The following is a 16,965-nucleotide window of genomic DNA, read 5'->3' as shown; positions in this document are numbered from 1 at the left end:
GATGTAGAAGTTCAAGTATGTTCACAGTGCTGACCAATTCACCCATTTGAAACCAAAAAGCAGCTTTGTTTATACATATCAGTGTGTCCACATTTGACAGCTAGAGATTGGACAATAATATCTTGTAAAACTGTGTGGGAGGCTGAAAGAAGTAACATTTCAAAGACTGGTTTTAGGATCGCTGCTTATTGCAATATGTTTATTGGTGACAACCTACATCTGTAATTTTCCCAAGTATATTCCAGTTATTTAATTAAGTGACTACAGAACAATCAATACAACACACAATCCACTCCTGTGCTAGTGTGGTACAGGATATGGTTTTACTTGAACTGACCTTTTCAGTCCTTAAAGACTTTCTAGTATAAACAGTAGAATGTAATAACGTTCTCATTATTATTACTTGTATAAGATATAGAGGCATTCCAATGCACTCTAACTCAGTACAAAATCATGTTATACCTTAGTGGCTAATGCCAGTAGAGTCTTTGGTTGTGTTGCAGGTTAGTAGAACATCAGAATGTGCAAATTCTACATGCTGTTATATTTGGAGTCCATTATTTGGAATCAGAGTGTAGATTACTTATTGCTTTCCATATACCGGTACTCTTTTCATTCCTTCTGTTTTTATAATGGGCTGGTCAGCTCCAGACATAGGATCCTTGAGCTTCTCTAGAAAATTGTAACTGTGGAAACATTTTAGAATGTTGCAATATCAAAGTAGGCAAATTAGCCCATTCTGCTCTTAGCCACGTAATAGATAGAGCACAGTGCAGGTCCATCAAACCATGATCTTGTGCCAAGCTACTCAATGATCACTGTAACCCTTCCCCCTACACATTTGAGGACCCTCCATCTTTCATACATCCATGTGGCTATCAAAGAGTCTGTTAAATGTCCCTATTGTATCAGCCTCAAACAGCCCCTCTCACCACCCCCCACCCCACCCCACGGCAGTGCATTTCAGTCACCCACCACACTGTCTTAAAAATCTACCTCTCTTCTCTTTTAAACTTTCCTCCACTCACTGCAAATGAATGCCCTCTGGGTTTGGCCATTGCCTCCCCCACCCCCAGGAAAGAAGTGCTGGCTTCAGGTGTCCCCTTAAACAAAATATTGGACCTTGCTTCTACAACAGTCTGAGGGGAGAGTTATGTTTTGTAACTTCAAAACATTAAACTAATTCAAAGGAAGACACGCGAGTCCAAAAATGGGGGTGTAACTTCAGATTACTTTAAGCAAGGCGTGCATATATCACATGGGATGATGTATGCAAATCATGTATTTATACATATAACCAGTAATGAATTATTTAAATGAACAAGAATGCTTAATATATATATAAAACATTACTCAAATATCACTTAAATATTAAATACACAACAGGGAAAATTCTATACATTAGAGCTTGTGAACAGGACCCTTATCTCCCCTTTAACATTGTTGGTGATTATCAGAAAATACAGTAGCACTAAAGAACCTTGTAACCAGCCAGGTCCCCTGTATGTACACAGAGCACTGCCATATTTCTCAAGTGATTTTCCTGCCAAGTGCCTGTCCAGCTCATGCTTGAAATTACTGATGTTATCATTTTGTATCACTTATCCGGTCAGTTCTAAACGATTGCCAATGTCTGTTAAATAGTTAGAATTGCTCTGATCATTTGTACACTTTCTCAGAGCCATGGGAAGCAGTTGTTCAGGAATAAATGTGTCTATTATTAATGGTTGATATTATTATTAATATTATACTCTGTCAACTATTTCTTATCCAGTGAAAAGTGAAAACAGATACAATTAATTCTAGTCACTCAAATTTGTACCTGCACTCATCTTGTTGATGTGATAACTGCCTTCACCCTCTTCATCTACCAAAGTCATGGATCCTTCCATTGGCAAATGGTTCATGCAAATAATGAGAACCTGATCAGCAGTTGGAAAGCTTCCATGGTTGTGACATGGATTTTAACATAATTATACTAACTTAGTAGAACTCACCTCCAGGAAGTCCATGTACAATCAGTTCCACATTTCAGTTACCCCCTTACTAAAATAGTTGGCTAACTTTTCTGTCTCCCTTTGTTCCCAACATTTTATATCATTACTCCATAATACCTGAACCCTGTGCATAGTGGAAAAACATCCTAAAATCCAGTATTTTAAAAGCATGATGAAATTGTAACCAGCTTAGCTAATAATAGCCGCTCTCTTCCCTTGCTTAATTAGATCAAGGCCCTTGCATTTACTTTGCAATTTCATTGTTTCTGCCTAATTTCATGCTGATTTGAATTGTGCCACCTCTTCTGATCTTGCCTGCCCAGATCACTCCAAAGGCAATATTGTTAATCACTTGTACCCAATTTAATACAGTGAAATAAACATCAGTTTTTCAGAGCATGCTGGAAAACTCAGCAATTTAGGTAGTAATTGTAGAAAGCAAGCCAGATTTAGAAGACTATTATTCTGGACTCAATCTAGAATGGGCTAACTACGAGAATTGAGCGCCATAAATGTGGTCTGCATGGAGTTAAGCAAATACTTGACAAAGTCTGGAGTTAGAGAGGCTGATCCAGAAGATTGGGACACATGAGATGCAAGGTATGTTAGCAAACTGTATCTCAAATTGCCTTGGTAATGAGAGGCAGAAGATAGCTGGTCAAGGTGTGTTTTGTTTTTGACTTGGTTTGTAACCAATGATGCACCACAGGGATTAGTCTTGGGAGCATTGTGGTTTGTCATTGTTTGAATTGGATGAGAATGTGCTAAGTTTGCTGATGACACAAAAATTGGTGGAGTACTAGATGGTGAAGAGGGTTGTGATGGGACACAGAAAGCTCTGATCAGTTGGAAAATTGGGTGGTGAAGTGGCAGATGGAATGCAATTCAGGGATGGAGGGGTATTTTATGGGGGAGATTGGATAGGTTGGGTTTATTCTTGCTGGATTGTAAGAGGTTAAGAGGTAACCTTAAAATGGTCTATAAAATTAAGAAGAGCATCTATTGAGTAGAAATCAGAGTCTATTTTCCAACGGAGTCTAAAACTAGACTCCTAGAGTGGAGAAATTTAAAGCAAAACTTAGGGACACATTTTTCTCACAGAGAGTGATGGTTAAATGGAACAAGCTACCAAAGGAAGTGGTGGAGGTAAGTAAAATCATAGTGTTTAAAATTCATTTGGACAGATACTAGGATCAGAATCAGAATCAGGTTTATTATCACCGGCATGTGACGTGAAATTTGTTAACTTAGCAGCAGCAGTTCAATTCAATACATAATCTAGCAGAGAGAGAAAAAATAATAAATAAAATAAAGCATAATAGTAAATAAACAAGTAAGTCAATTACATATATTGAATAGATAAATAAAAATGTGCAAAAACAGAAATACTGTATATTTAAAAAAAGTGAGGGGAAGAAGCTGTTCCTGAATCGCTGAGTGTGTGCCTTCAGACTACTATGTCTGCTACCTGATGGTAACGGTGAGAAAAGGAAAGGAAGAGAGGGATGCAGATTTCATGTAGGCAAATGGGATTAGCATCGATGGGCATCATAGTGAGCATGGATGAGCTGGGCTGAAGGACCCATCTCTTTCTGTATCTCTCCATGATTCTCATGCCCTGGTGACCTTTGCCTCTTGTGACCATGTGACTCCCCATATCTGGCAGATCTCTCTGGCACTCTGCTCTGTAGTCCTGAGCATACTGTGAGCTATCAGAATCTTTTTCTGAGTCAGAAACATTTAAAAACAATTGAAAATGCAAAAATATTGTATAATTAAGAGATCAAATTAAAATTCATTTAAAACCACTTTCAATGTATATAGATTTAATTTAAAATTTAAAATATTCTCTGGATGAACTCTGTCCATAACCTTCATGATTTTAACACGTACAAACAAGCTGGATGAACTCAGCAGGTCAGGCAGCATCCGTTGAAACAAGCAGTCAACGTTTCGGGCCGAGACCCTTTGTCAGGATTATCAATGATTCATGATTTTAGTATCTGCCCCACACCTCTGATCCAGGACAGCAATCCCAGTTGTTCTAATCTACCCATGTACTTGAATTCCCTTGACCATGGAACCATTTTAGTTAATTTTCCAGTGTTCACAGAGCTCCATTTGTGGCTGGGCCAGTATTTGCTTGTGAGTGATTCATTGTGGTGGCTTCTTGTTCTTGCACTTGTATACTTCCACATGCTTTTTACCCACCTTTCTTTCTTTGCCCTGCTCCTTTTAAATTGACTGACCGAAAATCTGTCCTCTTATCCTTTCTGTCAAATTGTAATACTTCTCACTTCTTGGTATTAGATTTTATATCTGCAGTAGCACCTACCGTATTTGCCCATTCCACCAGCCTGCTTGCACAGCCATCAAATCTGAAAACAACCTTTCAAGACTACTCTCTCTTTTGTGTAACGAAGCCCATTTTCAGCCCATTTTATCCGAAGGACTTTGATCTTGATGACAAGCCTATTATGTGGCATTTTATCATTCACTTTTTAGAAATCCATATATGTCACGTAAACAGCTTTTCCCTCATCGATATCATTCTCTCATTGACCCTTTCTGTTACTTCATCCATATACTCTATCAAATTACAATTATATCAAATACAATTTGCCTCTGGTAAATCCATGTCTACTTTCTCTGAAAAACACAGCTGTCGATGTGACTGATAATTCTGTCCCTGATTATTGTTTCTCAACCCCACCACTAATGTTAAATTGACTGGTCTGCATTTACTGATGTATATTCCTCCACATTTTTTGAACAAAGATGTAACTTTGCAGTTTGGAATGTTACGCCCAGGATATCTTTAATTTCCTGTGTTAGTTCCTCAGCAATCCACCTGGATAAGGTGATTTATTACAGTTAGTACCTTATTTTTTTGTTTTTAGTTCAGAACATAATTTCCTTTGCTGAGACTCTTAATAGTATGTTCTTCCTTAACAAATGCTGATGAATCTGCTCTTTCCTAAAAAGAGTTCATTTTTGTCTCTGGCCACCAGCCCTGACTCTTTCCTTATAACCCTATTCCTGTTTACATGCTTACGGTATTTTCTTTATCTATCTCTATCTCTCTGTCTCTCTAAATCTCTCTCTCTCTCCCTCCCCCACATCTCTCTCTGTCTCTCTCTCTCTCTCTCTCGTTCTCTCCCCATGTCTCTCGCTCTTGTGCTCTCTCCCCATGTCTCTCTCTCTCCACACCTCTCTCTCTGTCTCTCTCTCTCTCTCTCTCACTCTCTTTCTCCACACCCCCCCCCCCTCTCTCACACTCTTTCCACACCCTTCTCGGTCTCTCTCTCTCACCTTCACTCTCTCTCTCTCTCACCTTCACTGTCTCTCTCTCACCTTCACTCTCTCTCTCCCTCTTTCATTTCCCTTCTGAACTTTATAGAATCTTCCTTAAAATGCAACACTTAACATTTCTCAGCATGACGCTTGATCAGCCACCTATCCACCAAACTGTCAACATTTCCTTGAAGTCTGTTATTAACTGTTTGCATCCTTAAAGTATAGCATTTTTTTAAAAAGCTTATGTTTTCAGTTTTTTATAAACTTTATGATGTTGAAGAATGACTGTCTTTACTATTCCTATCCTCCTCCCTCATGCCAATGTCCCTCAATTGTAACAGATAATTATTACCTTGAAACCCCACCTATAGTTTTGACCTGTTAATATCCTAAGTAAAGTGAGGAAAACTCTGCTGAATGACTCCATTGCCTCTATTTTCATATTCTCTGGAAACTTGCTTTCATCAATTTCAAAAGTCGATCAGATATTTGGATTACAGTCCCTTTACTGCTTACAAGAATGTAATTTGGTTGGCCAATGAACACAATGATACACCATCCCCCAGGACATCCCAATGGGCAACGTACCCTTTTCAATGCAACTTTCTAGTGTGCAAGTGGCCAGCTCTCCTTATTCCACATGTGAAGGGAGAAGCTTATGGAGAAAAAAAATGTTGGGAAGAGGTACAGTTGAACTTTTTTTTTGGAGATGCAGTTGTTACGTGGTTCTCCCAATAAAGCACTGCCTTTCCAACTTGCTACCTTCTATGAGGGGTAGACCTTATGATATCAGCACAGCTAGAAATATCCAGACTGAGGAAGCCACAGAGCCCTTGTTAGAGCATTTACTATTGAATTCCAAAGTATATTTGCTGATGGTTGGGAGTTGAAGCAATCTCTCACAAGAACTCATTGAAGGAATTGTACCTCCTGTTTACTCCTTGAGGATTCTGGTATCAGGATTAGGCCATTAGTCCTTCTAGCTGTCCACCTTTTCCATTGGTTGGTGGCAAATCAATGCTTGGTAAATATCTGCAAAAGGAACCAGAAACAATAAAGGGTCTACTGATTACTTGTTAATTACAGAAAATAGGGAACAATTTATGCTACCAAACAAAACCTGTGACTTATTATGAGAAAATAATTATTCTCAAAAATTGAAGTATTGCTTAATTGAAGCTTTGAATATTTTACTTCCTGTTTTGTCTGTGACTGAATTTATGCTTTATTGTTAGATGATTAACTTTAATATCGAAAGTGATTGATGACTTTGTCACTAATTTGCCATATTGTTGTCCATGGGACGCTAGACACAAGCCTCTTAATCTGGCAGTGATAGACTTTACAGGCAAAACAGAGGGCAAATTAAAATTGGTCATGTTTTGTTTTCCTGCGGAGAATTACTGTTTCCCACTAGAACGCTTTGGTTATGTGATTATCTTGTTCAGCAATATTGAATTATACATATGCAAATATATCTGAGTGCTTAATTCCCCTTCACAGATAGGTGATTTCCCTGGTAGTCTGTGATTGTGATAGTTGGAGAGAAATTGGAAAAGAGGAAATTCTAATGACTACCTCCTGCCAGCTGGTTCCCTCTTCACTTTGAAAGATTCACATGGCAGAAAATTAAAAGTGGAGCCTGAGTTTTATCATCCTTGTGATGAATTGTACTTTCCTTGCTTAACTTTGTGTCGCATCACTTATTTCAGCGATTTTTACCTTTTCCTTTTCTATTTCAGTAACAGACTGGCTCCTAGTAATCATGATCGGATACAGAAGCTAAGAAATGAATTTCAGCAAGCAAAGCAAGAGGAACTCGAGGACAGGAGACGAACATACAGTTTTGAACAGCCTTGGGTGAGTGTTTAGACTGTGGCCATCTGGGGACGGAGGGCAATGAACTTTGATAAGCAGCAGCATCTGCAAAGATTGACCCCACTCCTGGGCCTCTATGTGGTAAAGAAAGTGAGAACTCATGTTTACTTGCCCAGTTCACTTCTAACCTCTTATCAACTGTGGTGCATCATTGATAATCTCATCTGTCCATATCAACCCATCATTGCTTGAGTGGCATCAGTTTGTGTGGCGAAACCTGGTTCTATTCTGATTAACTGGACTAATCCATTCTTCTTCTGGGACAAGCTATGCTTGAATGAAGTAATGAAGCTCACTGCACTCCAGACTGGATGTGTTAAGTTTGAACATTGTATTTGAATCAAAAGGGTGAGGGGAGCAGAGGAGAGAGGGAGTTCATCAGATGATTTGTTATTTTCATAATGAACCTCATTCACGACAAGCATGTATAAGATGAATTGCAAATGAATTTTCTAACCGTGAAGTAGGCTTCTGTTACATATAATGAGTAGAGTTATATTTTGTTGTGTTACAATATGGCTGCCTTATGCAATTGACAAATGTGATTGCCTATACAACATAATTATGTATGAAATGTAAAGCATGTGTCTTTATAATTTTGGGTATTTTGATTTAGGAATGCTTTCATCCAATCATGACTGTTAGTTATTTCAATGCTGGCATGATTAAAAAAATAATCACTGCATGCTCACTGCTTGCTTGTACTGCTGGTTCCTGACAAATTCCTTCACCTATGATGGGATCTTTAGTTTTAGCTATTGAATTGATGATGTCTGTAGTCAGAGGCAAATGAAAGCAACAAACTTGTGATACAAGATGGCAGCATGCATCAAGTGGATGATTCCTGTATAAATGCATGTGGACCGATATGACTAAGATTTAAAGTGCCTTAATGTGGAATGTGAGCAGCTCATTTTTTTGTTAGATAGTAAATCAGCCCCAAATAAACATTCCAAATCAAGCCATGTCCAATTCCAATGAATGAGCAGGTGTAGAAATTTTACAATGTTGTCTCCCTATATGATTCTTTAAAATGGACCTTTGGAAGTCATGATAATTATCAATTCTTAATGGTACAAGGGACCGATACTTGTCTTTAGAAGTTGGATTCCAAAACTAGCACCTGTGTTGTGCATGTCTATATATGTAAAATTTGTTTTTGAATGATTTTTTATGACATCACAACAGCATTCTGAGTTTTAAATTGTTGATTGTAATGTAAGTGCCAGTATTCTGCTTTTTTTTTGGATCAAATTAAAGATAAAATCTGTGTTTCACTTGTTAGAGTCTGGGCTTTTGTTTCCATTGCAAAGTGACATTGTTTTCCTCAGTGGATATCTGTGCCATTTTCCTTTGTGCACAAATATTTTGCTAGCAGTTTCCGGTTTACAAACTGTCGCTTATGTTATTGGCGGTGGGGGGGGGGGTGTTGGGCAATTGTTTGGTGGGGGTGGTGTGAGAGAAGGAGAAGCGCGTGGTCTGGGAACTAGAACTGTGAGAAAAGGTTGGACTCTGAAAGACTTGGAACATAACCATTATGGGTCAAAGGGCAAACTGTTGTGTATTTTAATTTTATAACAGTTTTAAACAGTTTCCTGTAATGAACTGCCAGGATTCTGAAGGACAAGGGGCACAATTACCTTAAGGGATAGGATGACTTCCTAAATTGTGGGTTCAGTAGTTTAAATCAGTTGGCAAATAGCAGCTCGCAACCAAATGTGAACATATTGTAACAACAAATAAATATTAAGAAATGAACTGTTCCCAGCCCCCATTAAAAAGAATAGTTTCCAAGACCAGACTTGACATTTGCAAAACCTATGCAATCTAAACTGTGGTTACAAGATTCATGAAAATCTGGGTATTTGCATTGATTAATAATTGTATGGGAAGCGTGTGACCTATTTTGATTATTTTAGTTAAATAGTTTAAATGACCACTTTAATTCATATTCTATATTTCCATATTGTTGAAATGTTTGTGTTACTTTGGATCTTTTGATGTTTAATTTTTTCAGTCTGTGAAAAATGGTTAACCATTAATTGTACTCTGAGGGAATGAGTTGGCACAGTAATTTCTCGTCCTTGGATTTGAGCTTTGAATTCCAAAAGAAAGACTTCTCTTTATCTGACATGTAAGGGACTTTGGCGAGTGTTTGCTTGGATCCTGGCAATCTTAATTCAGAACTTTGTATAATTAACACTAGCGGGCAGTGGATTTGAAGCTACTATAAACTCATAGGTCAATTCTTCTGTGGAGTATCTCCACTGTCATTATGTTAGCCTGGGACTGTATTTGGCAGGTTTCATTCTTACCTTTCCAGTTAGTGCTGATGTTCCCCGGCAATAGTTCTCTTCCTGTGCCAGCATCATTACCTTTGTTCTTTTCCAAGGGCCTGAACTTGGCCTTGTCCTATTTCACCTCCATATGCTGCTCCCAAATATTGCCTGGAAACCCATTCCATTTTCCATCTGTATCTCTACCCTCTCATTTATCTAAATTTTCAGATTGTTTTGTCCAGCATGCACTAGCAGAACAAAAGCCTTCTTCAATAATGTGCTAGGATCTGCCATCTTCATCCTAGGATCTGAGTTGTCCCACCAACAGGACAGAGACCCCCGAGGTCTCAGCACAGAAGTATATAGATAAAAGTGTCATTGTCCTTGGATGCCTCAACATTGGCTTTGGAACCAATGAAGTCTTCCGAACCAATGGGCTCTTATTACCAACAAAGTCAAAGACAAAAGACATGTGGAGACATAATCACCTCCACCACTTTACTGATTTGAAAATAATTTGCCTGTTCTTTTTTGATTGGTGGATATAAATCCCAGAATTCTCAACCAAAGAACATTAATTGGGTACTTTCACATGAAGGGTTCAAGGATGCAGTGATCATCATCATCTCCAAAAAAATTAATTTTATCATGCATTAAATGGACTGACCCAAAAATGAACAAATTACTCCAACCTAGATCATTTCTTAGCACCCATTCTCCACGAGCAACAGTCTGAAACTGAGCCAGCCTCCATGCAATTTTGGTTCAAATTTTGACCCGAAGTTGATTTGTATTTCCATACCATCACTGAGATTGTATATTTCTACCTCTGTAGTATATATGACCATACCCTGCCTCAGCTAGTCTCACATCTCCCTACCTCTCTGTAAAGCCGTTCAATTCCTATACATATCCTTTGCTTTCAGCCTCTTGCTCATCCCTGGGTTTGATTGCTTCTGCATTGTGCTTTCGATAAAACATGAAATCCTGGATTCCATCCCTAAATGATTTTCCACCTCTACCTCTCTCTAAAGATACTTCAGAAATCCTGCCTTTTTGCCCAGCAAATATTTTGTTCATAATCACAGATTCTGCAAATGCTGACAATCTTGAGAAACACACATAAAATACAGGAGGAACTCAGCAAATCAAGCATCATCTATGGAGGGGAATAAACAGTCAACATTTCACGCACAGACCCGATGTCACGATGAAGAGCATTGCCTCAAAACATTGACTGTTTATTCCCCTCATTAGATGCTGCCTGACTTGCTGAGCTGCTCTAACATTTTGATTGTGTTGGTTAAGATTTTGTTAATTTTCCTCAGCATATGTTGGTATAACTTTGATAATATTCCAATGAAATATCTTGAGACAATACAGCTACTTTAGAGCTCTTGTAAAATGGAAGCAGTTTTTTTAGTGCTGTCAGTCATGACTCCCAAGAATACAACCAAACAGATGGTAGGAGCAAAGCAAAGATTTAACAGAATGGCACCGTTATGAGAGTTCTTGGGTATGAAGAAGAGTTCTCATATTTATATATTGTTTTTGATGGGGCAGAAGGGTTAATGATGGATTTAATAGAACTCTTGGGATTATGACAGGTTTTAATATGTTCCAAAAATGAAAGATCATTTCCTCTGGCCGGGGATTCAGTAATGAAAGAACAGAATCAGGATTAACATTACAACAAGAACAAAAAGGATGTCAGGAGCATACCCTTTCTACACAGGTTATCAGACCGTGGTAATGCTCTCACGCAAGTAGGTTTTTGAAGCAGGACTTCAGCATAATTTTAAAAATGAATTGGATAATTTCTTGAAAAGGAAGAATATGTGTAAAATTATGGGAATGGCAAGGAATTGAAGTTAGAGTAGAGAACTCAATTAAAGAGTTAACAAAAGCATACATTCAAAAAGCTGAATGAACTTCTGTACTATAATTTCTGATTCAAGTTTAGAATAACTGGATTCAAGTAATTGCATAATTAAGGTACTTTTAGGTTTGCATCAAACTGGATAATAATCATATCCTGGCCAAAACAAATGAATGTTTGTGCTATATCTCTTCCTGTCCCAGGGTTTACATGTTGAATGTTCTCCAAATTTTTTAACTTTTACTTTTCAAGATCAATGTTCATTCTCATGCAAGAATATTCATCTTTGAATTGAGACGAGGAATGTTATAGAGAGATGCATTCACTGGCCACTTTATTAGGTACAGCAGTGAAACCCGGTGTTGTTTTCTGCTGTTGTAGCCCAGCCACTTCAAGGTTTGAAGTGTTGTGCATTCAGAGGTGTTCTTATGCAGGCCACTGTTGTAATGCATTATTATTTTAGTTACTGTTGCCTTCCTGTCAGTCTGGCAATCCTTCTCTCATTGCCAAGTTGTTGCCCACTGAACTGTCTTATTGTTTTATGCACCATTTTCAGTAAGCTCTGGAGACTGTTCTGTGTGAAAATCCCAAAAGATCAGCAGCTTCTAAGATACTCAAACCACCTTGTCTGGAACCAACAATCATTTCACAGTCAAATTCACTTAGACCACATTTCTTCCCCATTCTGATGTTTGGTCTGAACAATAACTGAACCTCTTGACCGTGCTTGCATGCTTTTATACATTGAGTTGCTGCCACATGATTGGCTGATTAGATATTTGCATTAACAAGCAGGTGTACCTAATAACGTGGCTACTGAGTGTAGATTTATCACCTTCCTCCATCCCTAGCTCTTGATCCAGCACCACCTCTATCAAGCTCCTGTCTTTGACCCAATTGTTCCTAATGCCCTGAATAACTCAGGGATTCATGCCTATCTTGCTAAAATTATTTATGTTTTATAATGCTTTGCAGTTTCTAAGCCTTCTTTCAAGACTGAAGAAGACTAAATCTGGAAATGAATTTCATAATAGTCATCACTGTTAAAATACAATGCTTGTACAGATATTTATGCTCTTAAGGAATGTATCACACAGGAAGGGAGGAAAATACAATTTCTGTCAGTTATTGAAGCTAATAGTATCAGATTGTGTTTCCACAGTGTATTGTTAAGTACAATATGTTCACATGAGAGCAGCCACCTCGATACGTCCACAATTTCATTCTGCTGATTGTCTCAATAGTGTCCCATTCTCTGACTACTGTAGGTTTACTTTTAAAACACTACCGGTTTAGAACTGCTCATCCAAACAGCAAACAATAAAGTACGTAACTATAAATGAGGGAAGGAGGTAATTCCAGAAATTGATGGTCAGGATATTATTGTATATAATCTTTATTTTTTCCCCCCAGAAAGGATTGTAAAACATATGCATACAGTATATCAGGTCTTCTACCAGATTCAACAGTATGACCTGAAGTAATGTTAAGGAAATTGAAATTCTCTTTCTATTTTGATAATAAGCTCGGACCAGAAATTAGAAAAGCAGATCTGACAATTAAAAGCAAATAGCAATATCAAGAAGCACTGTGACCTTTTGACTCTCTGCTCATGCTTGTACTCTCGAAGCCTCAGTTGTAAAGGTGAGTCTCACCTTTATATAGGATCAGCTAGCCAGTCAATCTAGCATTGTGAAAGACCACACTTCTAATTAATTTTATTTTTGCGATCCTTCTTCAGCCCAGCTCTGGCCCTTATGCTCAAAGTGGTCGACACTCTGTGTCTGTGGAAGTCCAGCTTCAGCGCCAGAGACAGGAAGAAAGGGAGAGCTTTCAGCAGGCTCAGCGGCAGTACAGCTCGTTGCCGAGGTAAGATCACCAAAGACAGGCAAAGCCAGAGACTCTTTAACGTTATACCTGAAGCTATGAAAGGTAATTGGCAGGCAAGCCTACATACAATATTAACACTTCTGAATAATGAATTTAACTCGCAGAACAAAAGCCCATTTCCTCAATGCCCTGAATGGTCTGTAAATTCGTATTTGTTGGAAATAATAAAAGTCTAATTGTCATGAAGAGGAGGTTAAAATTAACTAGCTAAAGGTAATTTCTTTGGTGGCTTAAATTTTGACAAAAGTACGACTGAATTCAGTGGGATTGGTTTCTGTTTTTCTACAAGTGTCACAGTTATATTACTGCAGTTTATGAACAGCAAAATCAAAGAAGAAAAACAGCAGGGCAAGACAATGCAAGTGAATATGGAGACAGCTGTTTCCTAGTATATCTACATTCACCCAACAATGCACACAAGGATTGAAAAGTGTTGGAAAAAAAGACAGCTATTTAGGGACTTGCAGCCATATGTCTGTCGTCAAGCTGCTTCATTGGCAGTAGTCATGCAATGTTGATAATTCATCTACTTCAGTTTAAACAACTTCCAGTTGTTTCAATAGGTCAGACAGGTTATTGGGAAGCTATTTAGAACATTATGAAGAAAGAAAGATTTAAGATAATAATAAACTAAACAAGAGTGGGTTTATATGAAAGGTTATTAAACAAGGAAGTAGTACAGTGGAGTCCACTCATTATGAACTCAAATATTTTGACATTTTAATTAAATGGAAATCCCCAGTATTTATTACAAACATCTATTACTTGGAAAAGCTTGCATTTGTTTCATCACACTTATTTCATTTTTAGACATGTATGCCTTCTGTAATGTAACTTTGTCTATGAATTGGCCTGAAGCAATCCAAAATCGATACCTTTGAACCTCATAGTTGTGGAGATCTCACGTTTTATCAGTCTGGAATTAATTTAAACCAAGACCCAGTACAAATGTAAATCGTGCGCCCTTATTTTAAATTTATATTGTTTTTAGTCACTCTTAATTTTCCTCAGAAGACCTTTCACCCATCTGCTAATTGAGAGGGGAACGTTTTACCTGATCTTTAATTTCTGCTGACAGAAGAAGTGCTAAGAATGCTTGGCACAGTGCAGCTTCTGAGAGATGGGAATTTTGCTGAACATTTCTTCCTGGCTAAAGACAAAAAACAGAGCAATTGAGAGAGCATCATATCCTATTTTTCTCAACTTGAAATGTTGACCATCCATTTCTCTCCACAGATGCTGCCTAATCTTCTGAGTTCCACCAGCAGTTATGTTCCACCACAACTTATTACACTGTATTTGCATCTATTCTGTTAACACATGGCAGATTGTCAATTGCCTAATTCTAACATTACTGCAGCATCTACATTCCAAAACACATGCATATAATTACTTTTATCAATAATATATGTTAAGTTATGAATGATGAATAGTCTTGGCTGTTGTTTAGCAGTCTCCTGTTTGGCATTTAGCAGTTTTTTCCAACAAGTGATAAACAATTAGTTTTCAATTCTCTTGTCTTTGCAGGCAAAGCAAAAAGAATTCCAGTTCCTTGACTCCAGAAGCATGGGATAAAAGTTACACCCCAGGTGAAGGGTTTCAGAGTGCAAAGGACAATCCCAGGTATTCCAGTTATCAGGGTTCTCGGAATGGCTACCTAGGACATGGAGTCAATGCACGGGTTTTGATGGAGACACAGGAACTGCTGCGGCAAGAGGAACAGCGACAAAAGGATCAGTTGATTGCAAACAAGCCTGTAGAAGGACGTAATAATTACGACTCTTACAAACCCGATCCAGCCTACAGCCTTCCAAAAGGTCCTTACAGGCAAGATGTTCCTCCGTCCCCTTCTCAGGTAGCCAGACTGTCCCGGTTACAAATGCAGGACCAAGGTCGGCCATTCTATCCATAACCCCAGAATAAGAAGGTTGATGTACAAGGCAATAAGTCACTTTTTAAGTCACTTTCCTCTGAATATCAAAGGAGAAGAACTTCCAATCTCTTGCAGGTTTTTGCATCATTTTTCTATTCCAGTGCCTTCAGTAATTTGAGAAAAGACTCACTGGCCTTAACCTGCCATCTTCTGTCTGTCACAGCCAGCAGCTGATAATACAGAAAGACTTTCTCACAGTTTGACAATCAGGTGGAAGCTGAAAAAGTCTGTTGTCATGAGAATCTAATCATGTGATTCTTCTCCAGACATTATGTCTGATTTTTAGCTACTTAAGGCTGGATTTATTCTGCTACCTTCACAGTGCTCCTGTGCGAAACTGTATTGTGAGGGATCATGGATATCCATTTTCCTCAAATGTATACAGCTTGGCATGAATTGATGTATTCAGGAATATCATTACATTAGTCCCATGGGGACACTTCTAAATGTGAAATTCACTTCAACACCGACTAGAAAATTTCTGCATCCTTTCTCCGCAATTTGAATATTTCTTGATCGGAAGATTGTTGTTTGTGTTTTTGGATAAAATATGCCACACTTCAAAAAAAAAACAATAAATTGCTGTGTACTTTTAGCCTATGTAATAATTCAAATCTGACTGAGAAAGCCCTGTGGAAATTGTGGAGCTTGATAAATTGTGGACCATACCGTACCACTGTTCATTGTAATTCATCTAGTTCATTGATGGAGGAAAGAATAACTGCCAATTTCATGATTCTTTCATATTTTTTGGTTTGGTTTACAGCCAGTAACATACACAGAGGGAGTGTTAGTCCAATTTGAAAGTCTTGCCTTGTTCTATGAATGTCCTGGCCACTGCAAGCCCTTAGGCCAACAAGCAGGGCAATGTGTCACATATCAGGCCATTGGGAATTGTGGGGCAAAATAAAGAAGGGAAACTTGACTAGTTTTCATGCAAGTCTGTAACACTGCAAATCTGTTAGGTCAAGTAGGAGACTGTTAATGCTTCCAGTTCTCATTATATCTTTGTATTGTACCAGATGTGAGTGACTATATGGTAAACAATAATGTCTGTGCGAGTTCAAGGAAAAAAGGAAGAAACAATTTTGTTTTATATATTAAAAGACACACAACTAAGTGACTAATGTTTTAATATTACTTTTAATGTGATACCCTAGTGTACATTTGGGAATTTGGAAAGCTTTCCTTTAAACAATTTTGTAAGTGCTTATTTTGGTATACGGAGGATGGAACGATTAAGTGCCTGCAGTTCCTGATGTGAGAGAGAATCATTTTAGGTCATTTCTCACACACTAGCTGTATTGGGCACTGTGTGAACCAGGAAGTCCATGGCCTACTTCTTTTAAGGACTTTTTTTTTTTTATTTCTGTTGAGCTGCTTTCATAATATGGGAAAGCTCTCTGCAATTATTGATGTCTAATTTGCTTGTTTGTTGCCTTCCTTCCAATTTTACTATGATGTTTTAAACAAAATGCAAGCACAGTGCAATCAGTTTTTAATGGCTCTTTTACACAGTGTATAAAACAATGTAAGACAGCTTTCTTGTACATATCACTTTAGAATAAAAAGGCTGTTTCATCCTGTTTGCAATATAGTCTGTGATGTTCCTGGTTCATTTCCTATGTAAAGAAAGAATTTCACAATGAGGGGGTCGCATTACTGGAGAAAGTGATTGAATTGCATTTAGAATGAAATGGTTAATGTGATATTATTTATTTATTTATTTATTGTGAGATACAGCATAGTAACAGCCTCATCCGGCCAACAGACCCACACCACCCAATTAGCACCTTGATTCACTTGTCCTTT

At 38.0% G+C, this 16,965-nt stretch overlaps 1 protein-coding gene across 5 annotated transcripts in view; it reads left to right on the top strand.

Moving 5' to 3' along the window:
* Positions 1 to 16,753, top strand: part of LOC140732326 (partitioning defective 3 homolog) — an 838,958-nt gene extending 822,205 nt beyond the window's left edge. For all 5 annotated transcript variants that reach the window (XM_073054817.1, XM_073054816.1, XM_073054819.1 and 2 more), the window contains 3 exons: positions 7,037 to 7,154; positions 13,072 to 13,199; positions 14,748 to 16,753. In XM_073054817.1, coding sequence (XP_072910918.1) covers positions 7,037 to 7,154; positions 13,072 to 13,199; positions 14,748 to 15,132 — 631 coding nt within the window. In that variant the 3' untranslated portion in view covers positions 15,133 to 16,753. The remainder of the gene's footprint in view (positions 1 to 7,036; positions 7,155 to 13,071; positions 13,200 to 14,747) is intronic.
* Positions 16,754 to 16,965: the final 212 nt, after the last annotated feature.

The sequence above is a fragment of the Hemitrygon akajei genome, chromosome 8, assembly GCF_048418815.1.
Source record: "Hemitrygon akajei chromosome 8, sHemAka1.3, whole genome shotgun sequence".
Classification (NCBI taxonomy): domain Eukaryota; kingdom Metazoa; phylum Chordata; class Chondrichthyes; order Myliobatiformes; family Dasyatidae; genus Hemitrygon; species Hemitrygon akajei.
Note: the sequence above shows the minus strand (reverse complement) of the source record. Positions and strands in the feature narration are given on the sequence as shown.